Raw genomic sequence first — 19351 nt, 5'->3', positions numbered from 1 at the left:
AAATGCTTGGCCCCCTGGGTCCTGACGTCAGCCTGGCACCCCATCAAGCCATGATCTGGGACATGGTGCTTAGAGTCCCCGAGCCTCACTTTTCTCTTCTGTGAAATGGACGTAATAGTCACCGCCCTTCTGGCATGGTCCCAGGTTTGTGAAGAGGGCTCCTTAAGGTAGACAGACTTAATGCAGCCCTTGGGGCATGGGGCAGGAGGGTGATAGAGCTCTGCACCAGGAATCGGGGCGAGGGTGAGCTCAGCTTTTTATTGTACCACACTCACCTCCACTCACATGGATACGCCTACTCCCACTCTCACTCGACCCACATACACTCACATACACTCCCACTCACCTGCACACACACACTCCACCATTCACACACACGCTGGCCCACACACTGCTGCAGCAGAGGCAGCTCAAACCCCTGGAGAACAGCAGAGCAGCCTCTTCCTGCAGGCTGTGTCCTGGGGTCAGTTCGTGTCCACGTTAGTACCCAGCGTGAGGCATGGCAGAGCCCCGGCAAGGCCGCAGAGAGAGCAAGGGCTGGCCTGGGCGTCTGGCGGTGAATGGCCTCCTGCTGGCTAGAGAAGTCCGCTCCTGCTGCACCCCACACTGCCAGCAACCCTCCTGCCCGCCCTGCTCACAACGGGGGACCCCTGTACTCAGGTCCCAGTCCCACCACGGCTCGTGAAGAATGGATTCACTGTCGCTGGTGCAAGGCTGTGCACACTCACAGAGAGCAAGACCTCAAACGAACAATGAGGCAAGGCGGGTCATGGCAGCCAGGGTCTAGCTCAGGGGCGGGAGTTCAAGGCTCAGCCCCAGCACTCCCTGCTCCGTGATCCGCACCACTACTGCCCCCGTCTGCCTCAATTCTCCCTCTAAAACATTGGGATAATCATAGCACCCCTCGTGGAGTTAATAAGAAAATGGAATGGGAGCTAGTACACTATTGTGCAGCACGGGGAGTCCGTGGCAGGTGATGGAGTCGATGGTAGTGCTATTATTATGCTTACTAACAATATTGTGTTAGCAGTTATAATGCTACAAAGACTGGTCACATGTGATAGTGGCAGCAGAACCTGGAGCCTAATGGGAATGCTCCCACAGAGTCTCCCGTGCTCAGGGCCACATCCTCCCCCTGTGGGGTCTCAGAGACCCTCTGTCCAGCATTCACTCAGCAATCCGGGCCTCACTCCTTGTCCTGTAGACTGACCAGGCACGTGGAGACTTAGGGGTGAGTGTGGAAGTGAAGCCGTGTCCTGGAGCCTGAGGAGATTGTAGGAGGTGTCAACAGGGAAGTAGGGAAAAGTATGGGCAGGGCCAGGAGGGACTGAAATGGACACAATAAACCAACAGTCTGTGATGGGTAGTAGAGCGTCCCTTCCTGGTGACTGCTATGGGGAGGGCACTGTCCATGGGGTCCTCCAGGAGCAGAGCAGAAGCCCTGGCAGAGCGGGGGGACGCTGGTTCCAGCTCAGACCTGGACCAGTGACTGGTTACTAAGAACAGTTGTGTCCTAGGGCCAGGAGGCATTGTTCAGTCAGCCTGAAGGATTATGCTGCAGAAGAAAGCCTCTGTCAGTACCGTGCCGTGGGGTCTGTGCAGAGCAGCCTTGTAGCACCAGGTCCCAGAGTGCAGGGGCTGAACACCTGGAGACCCTGGCCAGGCTATCCTTCCTGGGCTTGTTTGATGGGCTCAGCCCTAGCATCTGCCTGAGGGAACCGGGTCCTGAGAGGATCGGAGAGTGTCTCAGTTTCTTCAGTAAAATGGAGATGGTGGGAAATTCATAGCATGGGGTATGTGAGAAGATGGGACCAGTTAAGGTATGTGAAGAAGTGTAATAGCTCCTGTCAGAGAGCTCCATGTCAAGTACTAGCTATTTTTGTTTTTACAGGGGAAAAAATGTAAATTAACTGATACTTGTGATTGTTTCCAAAGCTTTCATCAGAGCTGTGTGCTGGGGAGTGGGTTGAAATTCATCCAAAATTGTGGTTCCATGTGACCTCCCTATGCTAGGGCTATTCTAAGCCCGGGGTCCCTGGACCCCACCTCACACCCAGCTGTAGCCCCACATGCAGAGAATCTCAGGAGCAAGCCCAGGCACTGCAGCTCCCACCCTATGCATTCTGGGTCTGTGCCACCCTCCGAGGAAAACTGGCTTGGTTGACCTGCCCAGCGGGCAAATGGGAAGTCAGGACTCAAGGAGCCTCTGTTGGATGTGGGCCAGGTGCTGCATGGCTTTTGGGGTAGAAGAGGCTTAACCTCCTCTCCCTTGTCTCAGGAACCTTCCAAAGGCCTCCACCCACCGTAGAGCTTCTGGTCTACACATACACCTCCCATTCACCAAACTGCCCTGTTCTCTTTGGTTTCAGTTGTTCCTGGTCCGCCGGGACAGCAGCCTAAAGCGCCTGGTGCTCTGCGTCCGTGTCCCATCCCTAAGTGGTGGTTCCTCCCAGGTGCTCGAGTATCCCATCAGAGAGGAGAAATCAAGTAAGTACTCTTGCCTTTCTCAGCCTGGCTTGGCTCAGCAGCAGCAGAGATAGCACCTACTAACCGCAGCCTCTCCTCTCTGTGCCTCAGTGTTTAAAATTAGAAGGGGGAATGCTGATGCGATGGGCCAGGCTTGTTCTGAACTTAGCTTATCACTCTGAAGTCAATGTTAATTTCTGTTCCCCCTCACTATGACTTGTTGGTGGTGCCTCTCCGTGGCCACAGTGGAATTTCTTTTTCTTAGCTCACTACAAGGATGCTGGAGAAAAAGGAAAAAAAGGAAAGGAAATGCTCGGCCCCCTGAGTCCTGAGGTCAGCTTGGCACCCAATCATGCCATGATCAGGGACATGGTGCTTAGACTTCCTGAGCCTCACTTTTCTCTTCTGTGAAATGGACATGATAGCCACCACCCTACTTGTCCTACAGAGCTTTGTGAGAATCAAACAGGTCACAGTGCAGGTCACTGTCAAGAGGACTCAGGGAGGATGGCTAAGAACCAGGAGCACTTGGTCTGGGTCTGGAAGGTGCATGCATTTTTTTTTTTCATATATTGGATGCATACCAGTGTCCACCCTATCAGCTGTCCTCCCACTGTTGTGGCACAGGTGGAAGGCAGGGACAATACCAAATTACACTGTAGAATGCCGGTCAGATGAGTCAGGCCACAGAGAACACCAGCTGCTGCAGCAAGGGTAATGGCTTCGACCTGGAGAATACCAGTGTTTGCCCACATCCAAGCATCACCATCATTCAAGGACCTCAGCTGGTGAAGGCTCTCAGCATGCAGCCTCCAGTGTCCCAGGCTGGGATCTGAGCCAATAGGCTAGAAGGGGAAAGAGGCTGGAGGAGGCTTGTGGGTGGGCCTTACTGTCCCCGCCTAGAAGGGGTGTGTACCCATGCCTGCATTCCATTGTAAGGACCACATCTGGCTGCAAGGGAGACTGGGAAATGTAGTCCAACCCTGTGCCCAGGAAAAAGCAGAGAGCCTGGTCTAGTGACCCACTAGGACTCTGCCCACTGAGAAGAGGGAATTGGGCGTGTAAGGTTGGGGAGAAGACTGTATGTTTCTATAGCCAACTTAAATGATCCCTCTGTCTGTGGAGTCCAGGGGAAAAGAAAGTGTGTTTCCAGAGGGGAAGAGGAGAACGTTAGCGTTTCCTCTAGTGACTGCAGAAAGGCATGGAGTTGTGTAAAGTGTCTACTTCTGAGGGGAAGACATTCTCTCCATGTGGCCCTGGGACCTCACAGACCTGGGGTGTGTTTGTATCCCCCTGAGAGGTGACCTGCAGCCCATCTTCTTATAGACTACAGGAGCCAGTGACTGGAGAACAGCCAGGTTCTCTAGGACTTAACTCCAGGCCCTTGTTACCTGTATTCATTTAGGAAGCCAGGGGCCAACTGATCCCTTAAATGTCAGCACCGTTACTAGGGTGGCTGAGAGAGGAGGCAGTACTGAGCAAGGCCAGGCCACCCGAAGGCTTCCTGGAGCAAATCCAGGGGAACAAAGCTGCACCCTCAGCCTGCCTCAGGTTCAGCTCTTCTGTGTCTCCCATGATCCCCTCTAGCCCTTCAGGGTCCTCCATTGCAGGCCTCTTCTCCCAAATGGGACACACTCCCAGAGGTAACTTATCAGGTTTCTGTGCTTCATTTCTAATTAGGATCTTGTGAAAAGAAAGCCAGAGCTGGTCAGTAGCTACAGGAGTAATAACAGATTTTGTTCACAAGCATTGCATCAGGAGAAAGAGGGAACTCAGCGTAGAACTGGCCAATTTTGAATTCAGTGTGAACAAGAAAGAATTTATAGCCAAAGAAGAGGGTGGGGGCCAACAGATGGAGAGTAACTCAGAAGAAACTGAGGTTAGAGAATGATTCTGGCTAAAATGATCTAACAGGGTTCTCACTGAAGGCTGGGGTGGTCAGGCCTGGGGAAGGCAGAGGACCGGAAGCTCTGATCAGATATGCAGACAGCAAGGGTAGAGGGAATTGTCCCTTGCTGAATTGGCCAGGCAGTGCCTTGCTAAGACTGGATTTTACAAGGAGGTGCACAGAGGAGGCTGGGAGAAAGGCCAGGAGTTGATTAGCTTGGTGGAGTAAAGAAGTTTTGGGACAAACCAGGGACTCGGGGAAGGAAAGAGCTTATTTCTCTAAGGTCTTGTCTTCCTCTCAGGGCTGTGTCATAGAATCTCATTTTCTGTTGTAAAATTGTTTAATGTCTAGTGTTCAACCTTGCTGAGGAGATCATCAGAACCAAACCAGCGCCCAAACTCTTGCAGTCCTGATTCATGTGCATTCAGCGTGAGCATGAGGTGCCCTCTGCGCGTTTGCTGGTGTCTTACTTCGCTTCCTTGTTATACTCCTTGCTGCTCCCCAGCCCTTCTTCCACCACAGGCGAACCCCAGCCTCTCCCTTAAAGCAGCCTGGGCTTTGTTTCTTTGTGCTGTCAGCTCCATGCTCCCCCCACCCTGTGGCTCTCTCCTGCTCCGGCCCGTTCTCCTCAGCATCAGGATCTGTGCAGGTGTGGAAGCTACCCACTCTGTTGGAACCCCAGCTCTATCTCTCATGACCTGTGTGACCCCAGGCAGCAGCCCCTACCTCTCCCATCCTCAGTAAAGACCTTGTCTGTGAGAGGGGTCACTGAGGGTGCCTCCCTCAAGGGCCACTGCAAGGAGTGGCCAGAGTTTCTAGGAGTGGAGCCGCCGTGGCTGTGGTGGCTGCTGCAGGGAGGGGCTGAGGAGGAAGTGAGAAAGGGAGAGACCCAAGCCTTGTCTTCGGGTTCCCCATACAGAGTGGAGGCAAGGGAAGGACCCAGGGGATGTCCCAAAAGCGAGTGGTCAGCCTCCTCTTTGGCACCATGCTCTGCTCTGAACAGGAAACGACTCCCTTCAACAATCTTTGCGCTTGAGCATCCTGTTTCTTGTGCAGAGTTTCTCTGAAAAGCCCTGAGCCAGTCAGTAGCATGAGTGTATTACTCATGTGAGCCGCTGGCTGAGTTCTTTACACCATCGTCCCCTGAAGTGTAGCTGAGGGCCTGGCTCCCATCTGTCTCTGGGGGTGGGGTGGTTTGCCGTCCCCCTGCCCAGGAGGGGAGCCACCAGCATTCAGGAAGGAGGCAGGAGGCAAAATTCCGTGAAGACTGTGAGGCTTCCGCTCAGAGAAGGCAGACGCAGTCCGCTTCACACGTCACGGGCTCACACAAGTCACGTGGCCAGGCCAACAGGAGAGGATGTGCACTGGTGACCAGCCAGGACGGGGAGCAACTCCGCTGACCAAGCAGTGCTTTGGGGAAGGATCCAGAGAACCAAGGGAAGGGGTGCTGGCATGGAGATGGGGTACAGAGTCTAAAGAACAAGATACTGGATGGTGGCGGTTGGGCCAGCTTCTTCGTGTTGGCCCTGCCCTTTTGTGGCTGAAGTGAACCACCTGGCCAGGAGGGTACTCAACATATGCTGAGAATCCCTCCTGTGGGACCAGAAGTGACTTTTTCAGAATTTTAGAATATTTATACATAAATAGGGAGACATTTTGAGAAATGAGACCTGTGTCTTAACATGAAATTCATTTGTTTCATATACACATAGCCTGAAGTCGATTTTATACAGTATTTTTAGTTTACCTACAACTTGATTCTGATTCACCACAGGGGGTCAGGTGTGGAATTTTCCACACATGGTATCACTCAGTAAGTTTTGGATTTTGGAATATGCTGGATTTCAGATTTCTGGATTAAGAATGCTCAGTTCCTACTACTTTTCACTAATGTGCTTTGGAGTGTTGGCAATGTTGTATTCCCGGAACAGCGTTTTTCTTCTGACTACTAAGAAAAAAGAAAACCAGTCGGCCCCATCCCTGGAAGAAGAACCACGAGACACTGGCCGGCAGCGTGGTCTGGCCCCACAAGTGAGCCGCCAGCATGCAGGGCCTGAGCACAGCCCCACTCCCACCCCCCAGCTGACCCCAGGCTTGCAAGGGGCTGTCTGCCCAGCTCAGAGGAGAGGCGTTCTCCCCCAGCACAAATGTCCCACGCTCAGAGTCTGACTTTAGGTCAGGCAGTTGGACTTGGTAGATACGTCTGTACCAGGGAGGGGAGCTGTCTCCGGATTGGTGTGGTGAAGGCTGTGCTCATCAGGACTGGTGGACGACCTTGAAGCCAGGGAAGGGACAGATTCTAGGTGAGTCTCTGGGCAGCAGAGATCTGTGCGCAAGAGCAGGGCACAGTGCCACCCAGGAGGCCCTTGATTTCCATTTGTGTTCTTGCATTTCACCATCACCAATTGAACCATTGTCCTAGAGTGGAATTTAACCTGTATGTAAATCAAAATATGTTAAGGTCGTCAAAATGTGAGATTTGCCTTTGATTATTAAAAGAGGACGTGGCTCAGAGAAGACACCCTCTTGCTCGTTCCACGGAAAGAAAGTGTTGAGCATATCATGATGGAGCTTGCATTCCTGTGAGCTTGAGCTTTTTGTGAGAACATGACCTTTGGAAGGTTGAAAGATTTTATTCATGTGACATTAGTTTCCGTGTCTATGAAGTGGGGACATGTCTAACACAGCCGTTGGAGAGATTGATGAGTGAGAGCTAGGCGGTGAGTGCGTGGGGGGCTTGGGCCAGCGTTGTCAGGCAGACCTGAAGACCACCCACTTCATCTCTAAGTGGAGACGTTCACGGGAGAAAGCTCCCGCCTGCCCATGTGTATAAGTGTCACTACCAATGAGTAGTTATAATTAGCAACTCATAACTCACACCTCCAGACCCCTCACTTCCTGTGCTGCCGGGCCTCCGGAGAACGCCTCTGCGAAGCTCATGCATCTCACGTTGATTCTTACCCAAAGAGGTTTGGGCCAAAATAACCAGTTTGTTTCGTGTTTGGCTTTCTCCCTTTTCAGCTTCCAAACCTGAGGCCGGACCAAGATGTGGGACAATTTAATTTCCAAGGATTTTATCATCAATCTTTGGTGAATTTCTTCTTATAATGAATTTTGAGTCATAGCAACGCATACGGATTTTAGCTGTTGTTATTTTCCACTTAAACATTTTTAATGAGCTTTCTCTGTGTCATTAAACATTTCAAAGACTTTGCACCTAGTTAAATATGTGCTGAATGGCTTCTAAGGGAAGACACTTCTAATAAGTTCACTAGAACATGACCCTGACATGGGACACACACACACACACACACACACACGCACGCACGCACGCACGCACGCTTTGCCACAAATACAATCCAGGTCACCTTAAAGAGTAGAATGTAAGTGTACACTTGAAGACAGCTACACTGGTTGCTCTTGACTAAGCAAGATTAATGCAGGCTTCTTCAGGCCTTGGAGGTGGAGGAATAGCTGTGAGCTGAAGTTAGGGAACGGGCATAAGAAGTTAAGGCTACAGCCCTCACTGAGGCTTAAAGGCTACAAAGAGAATCTGTAGAGGTGAAGGATCAGAAGAGGAGGTAAGAGTGAGCCCCAGAGGTGGGGCTCAGCCAGGCTACCAAGGGCTGTGACAGCCCCCCAGAGGTATTAGGGGTTTGAACACTGTGGGAAGCCACACAAAGGTTTTCAGCAGAAGGTGGCCCAGTGAGTTCGGCATTTTAGAAGCACATGGCTGCCAGGACAGAGGAAGGGAGCAAAGGCAGGGGCCTGGGTCACTGCCAGGATCAGCGATGGGAGCTGAGGAAAGCGGTGGACCCTGCTGTGGTCGCTGCCACAGGAAGGGAGCCCTGGGCGAGTCAAGGCTTCCTGAGACAGTACTGCTGAGATGCTGCTCTGGGAGATGAGGACAGGGAAGAGCTTGTTTTGCTCTGAGAGAACTGGACACAGGAAGAGGCTTTGACAGAGATGGAGAAAGATCCAGAGCACAGGATCTTCAGGGCAAGAGGAAGATGAAGGGTGTGCGCTGGCGTCACGGGTGGCCCTGGTCTGAGTGTGCATGGACTGCCACCTTCAGGGACTTTGAAGCTTCAGAAAACCTGTGGAAGAGGAAGTAGCTTGACTGCATTGTTTTAGGGATCTTCAGACCTCTGTAAGCCACCCCTCTTTGAAGCGTGACTACCGACAGTGTCCAGAGAGCTGTAGGTGTGGGCAGCATGTGTCTGAAGCAGTTTGTTCTCCTGTAGCACAAGACCCGGAGCTGGGTAATTTATAAAGCACAGAAACTTATTTCTCACAGTTCTGGAGGCCAAGCAGTCCCAGGCTAAGTCACCCATAGGCTGTATCCTGTAGTGGCAGCTGCTCTCTGCTCCCAAGATGGTGCCTTGCAGCTCAAGTGCCCTGCAGAAAGAAGGGTGCTGTGTGCTCTTGCGGCAGAAGGCAGGTGGGCCAAGGAGCAGGAGGCTGGGTAAAGGAGATGCGGCACGGTGGTACAGCAGTCCTGACCCTGGATTTGGGCCCTGCGCTATAAAATTAAATAAAAGCCCTAATCCTGTTGACAAATAGGAGCCCCCATGGCCTCAGTGTCTCCTAGCAAGCCCACCTCTCACTGGCCTGAATTCAATCCATAGTGCACTTTTATTCGGACACAAAAACCACTCATAAGGGTAGAAGCCTCATGATTAAATCACCTCCAAAAGACCCCGTGCTTTAATTCTGTGGTTAGGTTTGAACATACGAATATTGGGGGTCACTGATATTCACATGATAGCAACAGCAACGTGTAAGGTAGGCAGCACTTGCCTCTGGGAGCACCTATGGGGCTTTCGCCAATTCTGCCTCCCTCCCTGAAAACCTGAAACTTGGAAATTCTCTACTCAATGAACTGACTTCTACTTGTTATGAAAGTCTAACATTGCCATAAAGTAATGCTGTCTGCCAGGGGTGTGTGCGTCTCAGCAGGGAGGAAAGCCCCCGGCCTAACGTTACGTGGTGGGCTGTCAGGCAGCGCGGGGCGGGGTCCCTGGTCTACAGCCACCAGCATCCTCCGGGGCCCACTGCTCACCCAGGCCCTCCTCTCTAAGGCTGTATAGCTGGGCAGGAAAGTTTTCACGGCCCATTTCTTGGGTGTTCTTGCCTGTTTGGAGCCATCTCTCCCTGGACATCATAGTTCAGCGGCCTCTTGGAGGAGTGACAGTCCCTATGTTACCATCTGGAACTGAAACCCCATCTCTCTCCCCCCTTAATGGCTACCACATTTGTTCTCCACCCCTGCACCAGCCACACGCTCTGTCCTCTGCCTCGGGTGCTCTCTGTGCGCCTCTTGATCTGGTCTCTGTCCTCTTCATCCTGTGACTCATGTTTTCACACCTCCTTTCTCCACCCAGACTGGAGGCTTCTTCTGGTTAGGTTTGTGTCTGGCAAGACCTGTGACCCTCATAACCCAGCAGAGGGCAGGGCTCACTGTGGCCGCCCAGTGAGTACAGGATCCTTAATCAGCTGGGTGCTAACACCTTGCTACTGCGCGGAGAGACAGCCTAAGCTGGAGGACCAAGAGGATCCACTTCGGAATCCAGGGGCCCAAACTCAAACCCTACCTGTTTGCTTTCTTCTGTTGTGAAATCTTGGCACTCCCACTGCATGCTCTGCCTCACTGGGCCTTGCCTTCCTCGGCTACGCGAAGGACTGAGAGTCGGAGGTGATTCACTGGACCTCTGTGTGCTGGCGCCTGGCTCCTCATATGTGCTCCTAAAACATTACGTGTATGGGCTGAAGGTGGAGCTTGGTAGAAGAGCATGTGTTTAGCAAAACTCTAGGTTCAGTTCCTAGCACTGTGCACAAACACTACTCATCTCTCCTCCATCCCTAACTGATCCTTTCCCAGCAACATGGGTCTGAGGGTTAGAAAACCTGGTTTTGATCCTACCTGGCATATAAGAAGCTGAAGGTAGCCATTCCAACCTCGAAACAAGTAAAAGGCTGAGCAAACAAAAACAACCATTCTTCTGAATTTTGCAGAGAAATGGGATCACAGGATAGGCGGCTGCACCCCACATTGGAGAGGTAACAGGCCAGTGCAGAGAGCCATCACCTCCCAGAGCAGAAACCCACAAACAAAAACTTCCAGGTGCCATCTTGAAGGTGGGGAAGCCCAGTGAAGTCACAGAGGGCGGGAGGCTCAGTGTAAGGGGTGTTGGGGATCCGACAGTGGGAGATTTTGCATCTGTGCCAGTTTCACCAGCAGGAGCTACATTGTGTTCTCCCAGAGAATCTCAACTAGAGATTTCTTGGTGCTCCCGCCAGGGCAAGGGGAAAAGGAGCTGTTGGGATACGCTGGAGTATTCTGTTCTTCTGTAAGACCTACCCTCATGAGAATACTTCAATGGAGCCTGACCTGCAGGTATTTTTATCAGAGAATTGCTCACCTAGGAGGAGGGACATGCCCAAGTCTAACTCATTCCAGCCATCCCAGAGAAAAGGGAGGATGTCAAGAGGCACTTGTAAATTCGGGGTCCAGACCCCAGATCCATACAGCACTAAGACTTACAGGCCCACAAAATTCTGTCGCCACCACCTCACTAAAGCCCTGTTCACAGCAGCCCCTGTAATCTATGGTATTGTGCTGGGTCATCAGGAAAACATGCCAAGGCACATGCATGCTCTGGAGATGGAATAAGCATTAGAACATAAGCATCCATGCAGAGCTGTGGGGATTACAAGAGCAAGAATTTAAAACAGCTGTGATTAAGGTGCCCAGGGCTCTGATGGACAAAGTCGACAGCACACAAGAGCAAATGGGCAATGTAGGCAGAGAGATGGAGATTCCAAGAAAACCAAGAGGAAGGGCTAGAGCTCAAAGCACAGAAACTCAAATGAGGGCTACCTTGGAGGGGCATGGGGCAGACTGCACCCGGCAGACAAAGGAGCATCCGCTGAGCCCGAGTGCGGATCTGCAGGCACCACTGATGTGAAAGGCAAGCGGAAGAAACTGCCAGAACCAGAGCAGGGTGTTGTAGGGCTGGGGGAGCAGCTGGGAAGGACCCTCTCTCTCTCTCTCTCTCTCTCTCTCTCTCTCTCTCTCTCTCTCTCTCACACACACACACACACACACACACACACACACACACACGCACGCACAGTGGAATACCAGAAGGGGGACAAAGGGAGAGGAAGAGGAGATGTGTCCTAAACAATAACAACTGAGAATTTCCCCCAAATTAACATTAGCTGCCAAACCAGATTATAGGAAGTCAGAGGACGCTGAAAGGACAAATATCCCCCCCCCAAAAAAAATCAACTAATCTAATTATACCATTTTTAAACTACAGAAAGCTATAAAGGAAAATTCCTGCCATGCAATTAAAAGAATGGTATGAAATATTTAAAACAGTGGGGCTGGGGAGACATCTTGGTGGCATAAGTGCCTGCCTAGCAAGTGCGAGAACCCAAGTTTGATCCCTGGTACCACATATCATGCTGGCCACTGAAACCGAGCATGGGGATGCATGCCTGTAATCCCAGTGCCGGGGAGGCTGAGGCAAGAGGATCGTTATGAGTCAGAGCTGCGTAGTGAGACCTTATATCTAAAATAAGAAATAAAAAGTAAACTAAAAAATATATTCACAGAATTAAACAAATAAACACCAGTTGAAAATTTTGAACCCTGCAAAATTATCCTTGAAAAATGTAGGAGAAATGCTTTCTCAGACAGGCAAATAGTGAAGGAATTTGTTGCATGAGAGCTGTTGCATAAATGTTAAGATTTCTTTAGGGAATTGAAATTTACATGAAGAAAGTAATAAAGGGAAAAGTGAAGATGAAATAAAAACTTTCTTATTCTTAATTGAGCTAACAGACAACTTGTACAAAATAATAACTGCAACAATGTACCTGATTACATGCATGTATGTATGTATTATATGTATGTAGCATAGGTATGCTCATGTAAAAGCAAAGAGAGTGACAGCAAGGACAAGGGATGGGAAGGCAAATTTAAGGGTATTTTCTTATTAGAAGGTACTCACATTCCCTGTCAAGTATGATGTCATTCGAAAGTGTACTTGGATGACTTGTTATATAACTTGTAATCTCTAAAACAACCACTAGAATAACTTAAAAATAACTCTCTTAAAAACAGCTATTCCACGGGGGCCTGCCCCTTAGCTCAGTTCTTTAAGTGGCTGCTTCAACAAGGCAGTCAGGCTCAGATTGCTGTGGTTGGATCCCTACAACTCAAGCCAGCCAAACCTGTCCTGAAGGCATCTGGAAAAAAAAAAAAAAAAAAAAAACAGGTATTCCTGGCTGGGGAGATAGCTCAGTGGTCTAAATGCCTGCCTGGCAAGCAGGACTGGGGACTAGGGTTCAATCTCCTGTAGCACATGCTGCACCTGCCCCACCCCCAGGCAAGCTGAGCCAGCTAAGGAGGCTGAGACAGGAGGATCACTACAAGTCAGAGTCGCATAGTGAGATTGTGTACCAAATACATGAATTTAAAAAAAGAACCATTCCTGGTACTAGAAAAAAAAATTCAGAAAAAAACTATACCTTGTTCTAAGAGGGAAGAAGTACTCATATAAAATATCCAGTTAAAATCACAAAATCAGAAAAAAATAGTGAAAGATAAAAAACATGACTAAAAAGGACACAAATAGAAAATGATTGGTATCAATGCAGGTTTGGTAGATGTCAATCCAACCATGTCAATAATGACTTTGAATGTCAATGGTCTAAATATACCAATTAAAAGACAATCTGCTCAGAGTGAATCAAAAAGCAAGACTCAACTATATGTTGTCTACAAGAAGCCCACTTTAAATTTAAAGACACTTCTACATTAAAAGTGAATGGATGGAGAAAGGTATATCGTGCTAATCCTAATCAAAAGAAAGCAGAAGTGACTATTCAATTTTAGATAGACTTCAGAGCAAGCAAAGTTATCAAGGTAAAGAGGTATGTTATATCATGATAAAAGGGCAGTTCTCCAAGAACACATGACAATACTTGGTGTGTCCACACCTAACAACAGAACTTTAAAACATTTGCAAAAACTGGTGGGATGGGCTGGTGAGATGGCTCAGTGGTCTAAAGCACCTACTTGGAACAAGCTTAGCAAAGCACAAGGACCTGGGTTCGATCCACCAGCACCACATGCCAGCCAGCCCCGACCCCTGGTGGGCTGAGCTGGTCACACACACACACACACACACACACACACACACAAATAAATCAATAAATAAATAAATAAATAAAATTTTTTAAAAAAACTGGTGGGATACAAAGAGAAATAGATGCATCCACTGGTCTAGCTTAGAGCTTCAACTCACCTGTATCAGACATGGACAGATTCAGCAGGCAAAAGATCCGTCAGGGGGTAGTTGGACTCAACAACCGCTTCTATTACTGGGTGTGCTGGACGTGTGGAGACCACTTCATTTAGTACGGGCACATTCTCCTCATGCTCACGTGGAACCATCACCAAAAGAGATCACCTTCGGGGCCAGAAGGCCTTAAGAAATGTGAAACAACGAAAGGATGTGGTCTGAGCACAGTGGAGTCCAACTAGAAATCACTAGCAGTCAGAGTGGCAAAAGCAAAAGTACCTGGAGATCAAGCAATGCACCCAAATGACATGTGAATCCAAGAAGAAATCTCAGGAGAAATTTAAAAATAGCTTGAAGGAAATGGAAAGGAAAACAATTTATTAAAATATGTAAGATGCAGTGAAAGCAGTCCTAGAGGGAAATCCATAGCACTGACTGCGTATGTTAGAAAAAAAAATAGAACTTGGCTTCATATTTTATTTTCTGCCTTAATTAGCTCTGGAAAGTAACACAAGATACTTGACTACTGGTTACTTTTGTCAGCCATGCAGGGAGGTTCATGATAGCTCCAAGAAAGTTGTTAGAGCAGACCAAAAAAAAAAAAAAAAAAATTATGAACATTTGCAAACTTTGGCAGATGACCAAGAGTGCTCTGAATACTATGTTCATTCATTCATTCATTCATACATCTATATACTTCACACCTATTGAGTTATGGTGATAAAATAGGTCCACAGCTTCAAGTTTATGTCTGGCCAGGGTTGGGGCAGAGAAGACGGTGTTGGACAATGTGGCCAGGGCTCTTGTCAAAATGAGCTGAGTGACAGAGGCAAGGAGAGAGCTGCACAGGTAGCATTCAGCAAAGGTCCCTTCGCAGGCACAGATATGGAACTTGATCAGAGTCTGTCCTTAAAAAGCTCACTTGGAGCCAGGCATGATAGGACACACCTGTAACCCCAGCACTTGGGAGGCAGAGGCAGGAGGATCACTGAGAGTTCAAGCCTAAACTGCATAGGGAGACCCTCTCTTGAAATAAAATAGAACAAAAGCTTGCTTGGATGGCTGAGCAGAGGTGAGCAAGAGGAAAAAATAAGGCCCAGGGCTTCTGTGAATGTTCTGTGTTTCTCACATCCCTGCACCAAGGCCCAGCTTGTGCTGGGCAGATTGCCCAAGAGCTTTTAAGGAGACATTCCTAGGAGACTCAGTTCTGGAGAGTTTTCCTAAAAGAAAGTTGACTGTTATCTCTGAGCACCTTTGGTCCACTTCCCAGATTTGTTTTGCTTGGAGAGTTCCAGGCAGCTTCACCCAATGAAGGCTGAGTAGCATTCAAGCCAGTGAGAGTCTGGTGGATGTCAGTGAATTGGATTACCTTTGGGCTCCCCCAGTAATTTACTGTGTGATCTTATGAAGTTGCCCAATGTCTCTGAGCTTCCTGGAGAAGGTACCCCCTGACTTTACCTGGCCAGAAATAGATGCAAAATGTCCTGGACAGAAAGGTCTACACATTTTCTTAACTCAAATGTCACATGCACCTAGATTAGAAAGCCTAGCTGGAGAGATAGCATAGCGGTTTACGCATCAGGCTCTATAGCGCGATCTCGCAGGTTCGAGCCCCCGCCCTGCCTTCTGGGGACCAGGTAGATGGTTCAGTAGGATAAGCACTTGACTGGCAAACGCAAGGATCTGAGTTCAATCCCCAGTTCCGCCAAAAAAAAAAAAAAGAAAGAAAGAAAGAAAGCCTCTCCACAACCTAGGAAAATACATGTTGCTCAGCATCCAAAGAGCTCAGCTGGCCTCTGGGGAACCCATGCTATTACACCTATTCCACCAACTTCTCCTTTCTGCCCAAACTTCAGGGAGGAAACTGGAGATGAGAACTTAAACAGAACCAGAGCATGATGTCTTCCGTGGCTCTTTGTGCCCATCTCACCTTATCCATCCAGGATCAGTGGATAATTCATACTGCTTCTTTGCTGTCTCCATCTTGAGTTTTACAAAGGCAATTTTCAGGGAACTTACTACATGAGTAGAACATTCCAGAAAGGGAAATCTCTCTTTCCCTTCTAAAATGTCCTGTTAATATAGGTCCCAGACCAGGGCTTGCCCTTGGTACCCACAAAAGGAGAGTTCTCCAATTGACGCCCAGCCCCCCTGTATCTAGGCCCTGAAAGCTAATTCTTGCTCAGCCTTTGGCTCGTCACTGGGGATCTGCTGTGTGGCAGGGAGTGTGTGGTGTTCAGTTTAGCTGAACAGGTACTGTGTTCTCCATTCTGCAGCTAAGGAGATTGCATCGAAGGGTGTAACTGGGCTTTAGCTCAGGCCTGTAGATGCCATGGGCAAAGCTCTTGTACCTGGGCCAGGTGATTTTCTGTTGTATCTCCTGTCTTCCTCCGCTAAATGACTCCAAGTCAGGGGTGGGGAGGGTGGCAGAGAGGAAAGCAGTCAGGAAATAAAATATCCTATGCATGGGGTGTCTTGCTCTTCCTTTTTTTAGCAGAGAATTTATTTACCAGAGCACTTTGGAATTACCCTCCCAAGCTAAGAGTGTGCCATTGTTCTTTGCAGAGTTTGAGAGAAGCAGAAAGGTGGCTTGAAGAAGGACAGCCCTGGGAGGAAGGTTGCCAAGTTCTCAGCCTCCTGATGGCCACGGGGAGGTGGGCTTGTTTCTGGATCGTGGATTGTGGCACACAGGAGCTGACTCAGGGCTGATGTAGAGATCAGCCATGTGTGTCTCTTCCCAGTCCGGGCAGAAGTGCGTTAGGGAAGTTGGCCTATGCTGTAAGTCAGGCTTGTTTTGCCTGGAGAGGGAAATACTGCCCCTCACACTGCTGATTAGAATCTTCACCTTCTCTGCTGTTGCCTGGGCACCAAGTACCTTAGAACATCTTAGAATCCTCAAGATGAAGCAGGTGCTTTCTGGGCCTCCGTGAGGGGCCCTTCTGTGGTGCTTGGGGCTGTTCTGTCAGGGTGGTACCCTGGACAGCCTCACCACCACCATCCTCCATTCTTAGAGAAAGCCAAGTGTTTTCTCCTGATGCATCTAGTGAAAGGTATCTCCTTAGACCTGTATTATGGGCCAGGAGCAGGCAGGACTGAATTTCCTGCTAGCCTGGGACCGTGCTCCTCTGTTTGACACCCCCTTCACTCCACCACCTTGCCTCATTTTCACACCTACTTAATAGGGAAGAGCGCCTTTGAAGGGGGGGATTTTTGTTTTAGCACGAGCAGCGTCGTGGGCACTCACCACCGTGCAATGTCCGTGTGAGACACAGAGACAGTGCTTTCAGAAAATGCAAACGCTGTGAAGCACGCAGAAGATCCTAGACCTGGAACAAAAAACAGGAGTCTGAGCCCTGCCATTCTGGGAGTAGCGCTGGGGCCTAGTGAGCACTCTGGCCATCACTGAGCTCTAGGGAGTGGGGTGGCCAGTGCTGGGACCAAAGGAAGGAGCTGGCAGTGCTGCTCAGGAAAACCACACTCAGGTGACATGGGGCCTGCCTGGTGACAGAGCAGAGGATGTGATCTGCAGGAACTGCAAGGCTGACTGAGGCAGGGCCACGTGGATGCCTTTTTATTCCTGTAAGGAAGCCCTTAGGTGCCCCAGGGAGCCCTACTCCCTCCACCTGTACCACATCTCCTGAGCAAAAGACATTGATTGGTTATACCTGCTCAGGACTTAGTCCCCCCCTGAGTCAGTGATTCACCCTTGAAGAGCCCCAGTTTTCTCACCTATAAAATACAAGTAAGAGAACTGTCATGATGATTAGAAACACAGAGCCTGGCACACGTTGGGGACTTGGCAAGTGATGGGTGGAATTATTATTATTCTACTATTAAAATCTTGACCACTATAACCCTCCATGACTACCCAAAGGCTTAACTCTGTACACAGTCCAGTACTTGGAAGTTGGGAGAAAAGGCCAAACAGGCTGATTCTAGAGCCAGAATCTAGACCCCAGAGAACACTAGAGTGAATTGGAAAGCACCAAGCTAACCCCTCTTGCAAGGATACACCTTTTCTGGGCCTCAGTTTTCCCATCCCTGCAATGGTGGGTCAGGGTGACAAGCACTATCTCGTAAACGTCCTTCCTTTCTGGCTTTCAGTGTTTTCCTGCCTGAGCAATGACCTGGGGTATTTGGGAGGGACTCTTTATGGACCCCTAGCCTTGGTTCTGGGGTCCCTGTCCCTTTCCTGTAAGCCTCCAGCCAGAGGCGCTTGGGTAAAACTCCTAGATGGAGGCTTGGGCCAGCTGGTGCATATGCAGTGGGTAACTGGGCCGCCGCATCACCTCAGAGCACCTAAGTGCCAGAGTTGGGCTTGGACCCTGGAGTCAGGTAAATCCAGATAAGTTGCTGTCCTCACCATTTCACTCCTGGGGAATGGGGAAGCAGTTTGCATGTTTCAGAAAAATGGGCCTTTGGGTAGACTGGTGATTGTCACTGACTTCTCTTTCTCTGCCCCATCATAAACTGGTCATGTGGTGGTTCCCATGGCAACTACAATGTTACTGGGCAGGAGGGTCACCAACCAAAATGCAACCGTGATCTTCAACACGGGAAAGGAGTCTGCTCTTTGCAGTGACCTACAAAGAGCCAGAGCTGGTAAGGGGGTCCTGGAGGAGTGGACTCTTCCTCCTTCCTCAGCCACAAGGCGCTGCACACATGCCCACCCTCTGGCTGCCCCGCTGGGAGCTGCTCCCAGCCTCTTGTCACTTTGGCTCTTTATTCTCAGGACCAGTCTGTACTGCTGCCCTTTCCTTCCGGGGACCCAGCTTGGGGATCACCTTTTAGGAAAGAGGGCTGAGTCCAGGATCTATCAGGAGTGGATGATCCAAGACTTTTTCCTGATGAAAGGGAGATCCAGAGGAGGTTGACCTAGTGCTGTCACTAAAATCTTGGGAGAGGCCCCTTGCTAGGCCCACTGCAGTTCCTTCGTCTTAGCCGAGTGTGGTGGAAACTTTCTCCAAGCACTGACCCTCTGAGAGCGGTCATTCTAATCCATCCTGTGTTTGTTCCAGAAATCCGCATACTGAGGACTCACTACAGGCTTGGTTCCTCTTTGCTAAACATTTTCAATAAACATCTCTCCCACCCCACCCAACCACCCTTGTAGTCATCCAAAGAGAATGAGCAGATTGTTTTACATCTCTGCCACCCCCCAGGAGTTCCAGAGAGGCCCCCAGCCCACGACATCGACAAACACTCAGTCCCACTCCTAACTGTGAGCTTCCCAATCAGTTTCTCTGTCCATCTGTGGACCCTTCATGTCCACAGGCTGTGAGGACAGTCCCTGATTGTGGGTGGATGGACACATCATGAAATATCCTAGTCAAAGAGGAGCTCTGACAGAGCCCTTCACACGCGAGTCATAACTGGAAAATACACTAAGAAACCACTATTGGTGGCCAGAATAACACCAATAGCTAGAATAGCAGCCTCCAGGGTTATCAAAGCTGTTGACTAAGGTGGAAAATTGAGTCTGTGTTTCTTGAGTGTATACTTTCATAAGTAATAATCCTTGCAATGATTTTTATGTCATGGTCTCAGTAATGGTTTTAATGTAGTTGGTGGAAAAATCATACATTTGACAGGGCCAGGCTTAGCTTCCAGACATATCTATGAGAAGAATTCATAGTGTCCATAAGGTTACCAAGGAGATTTTCGCTTAAATAAGAAAATA

General features: G+C 49.5%; 1 protein-coding gene across 4 annotated transcripts in view; it reads left to right on the top strand.

Moving 5' to 3' along the window:
* Rin3 (Ras and Rab interactor 3) overlaps positions 1-19351 on the top strand; it is a 133528-nt gene that overhangs the window by 53880 nt on the left and 60297 nt on the right. For 3 of the 4 annotated variants that reach the window (XM_023719652.1, XM_012515583.2, XM_023719651.1), the window contains exon 3: positions 2370-2487. The exons of the other annotated variant lie outside the window; for it this stretch is intronic. In XM_023719652.1, the coding sequence (XP_023575420.1) occupies positions 2370-2487 (118 nt within the window). The remainder of the gene's footprint in view (positions 1-2369; positions 2488-19351) is intronic. 4 annotated transcript variants of the gene reach the window in all.

This window comes from Octodon degus, unplaced genomic scaffold (genome assembly GCF_000260255.1).
Source record: "Octodon degus isolate 3935 unplaced genomic scaffold, OctDeg1.0 scaffold00070, whole genome shotgun sequence".
NCBI classification, from domain to species: domain Eukaryota; kingdom Metazoa; phylum Chordata; class Mammalia; order Rodentia; family Octodontidae; genus Octodon; species Octodon degus.
Note: the sequence above shows the minus strand (reverse complement) of the source record. Positions and strands in the feature narration are given on the sequence as shown.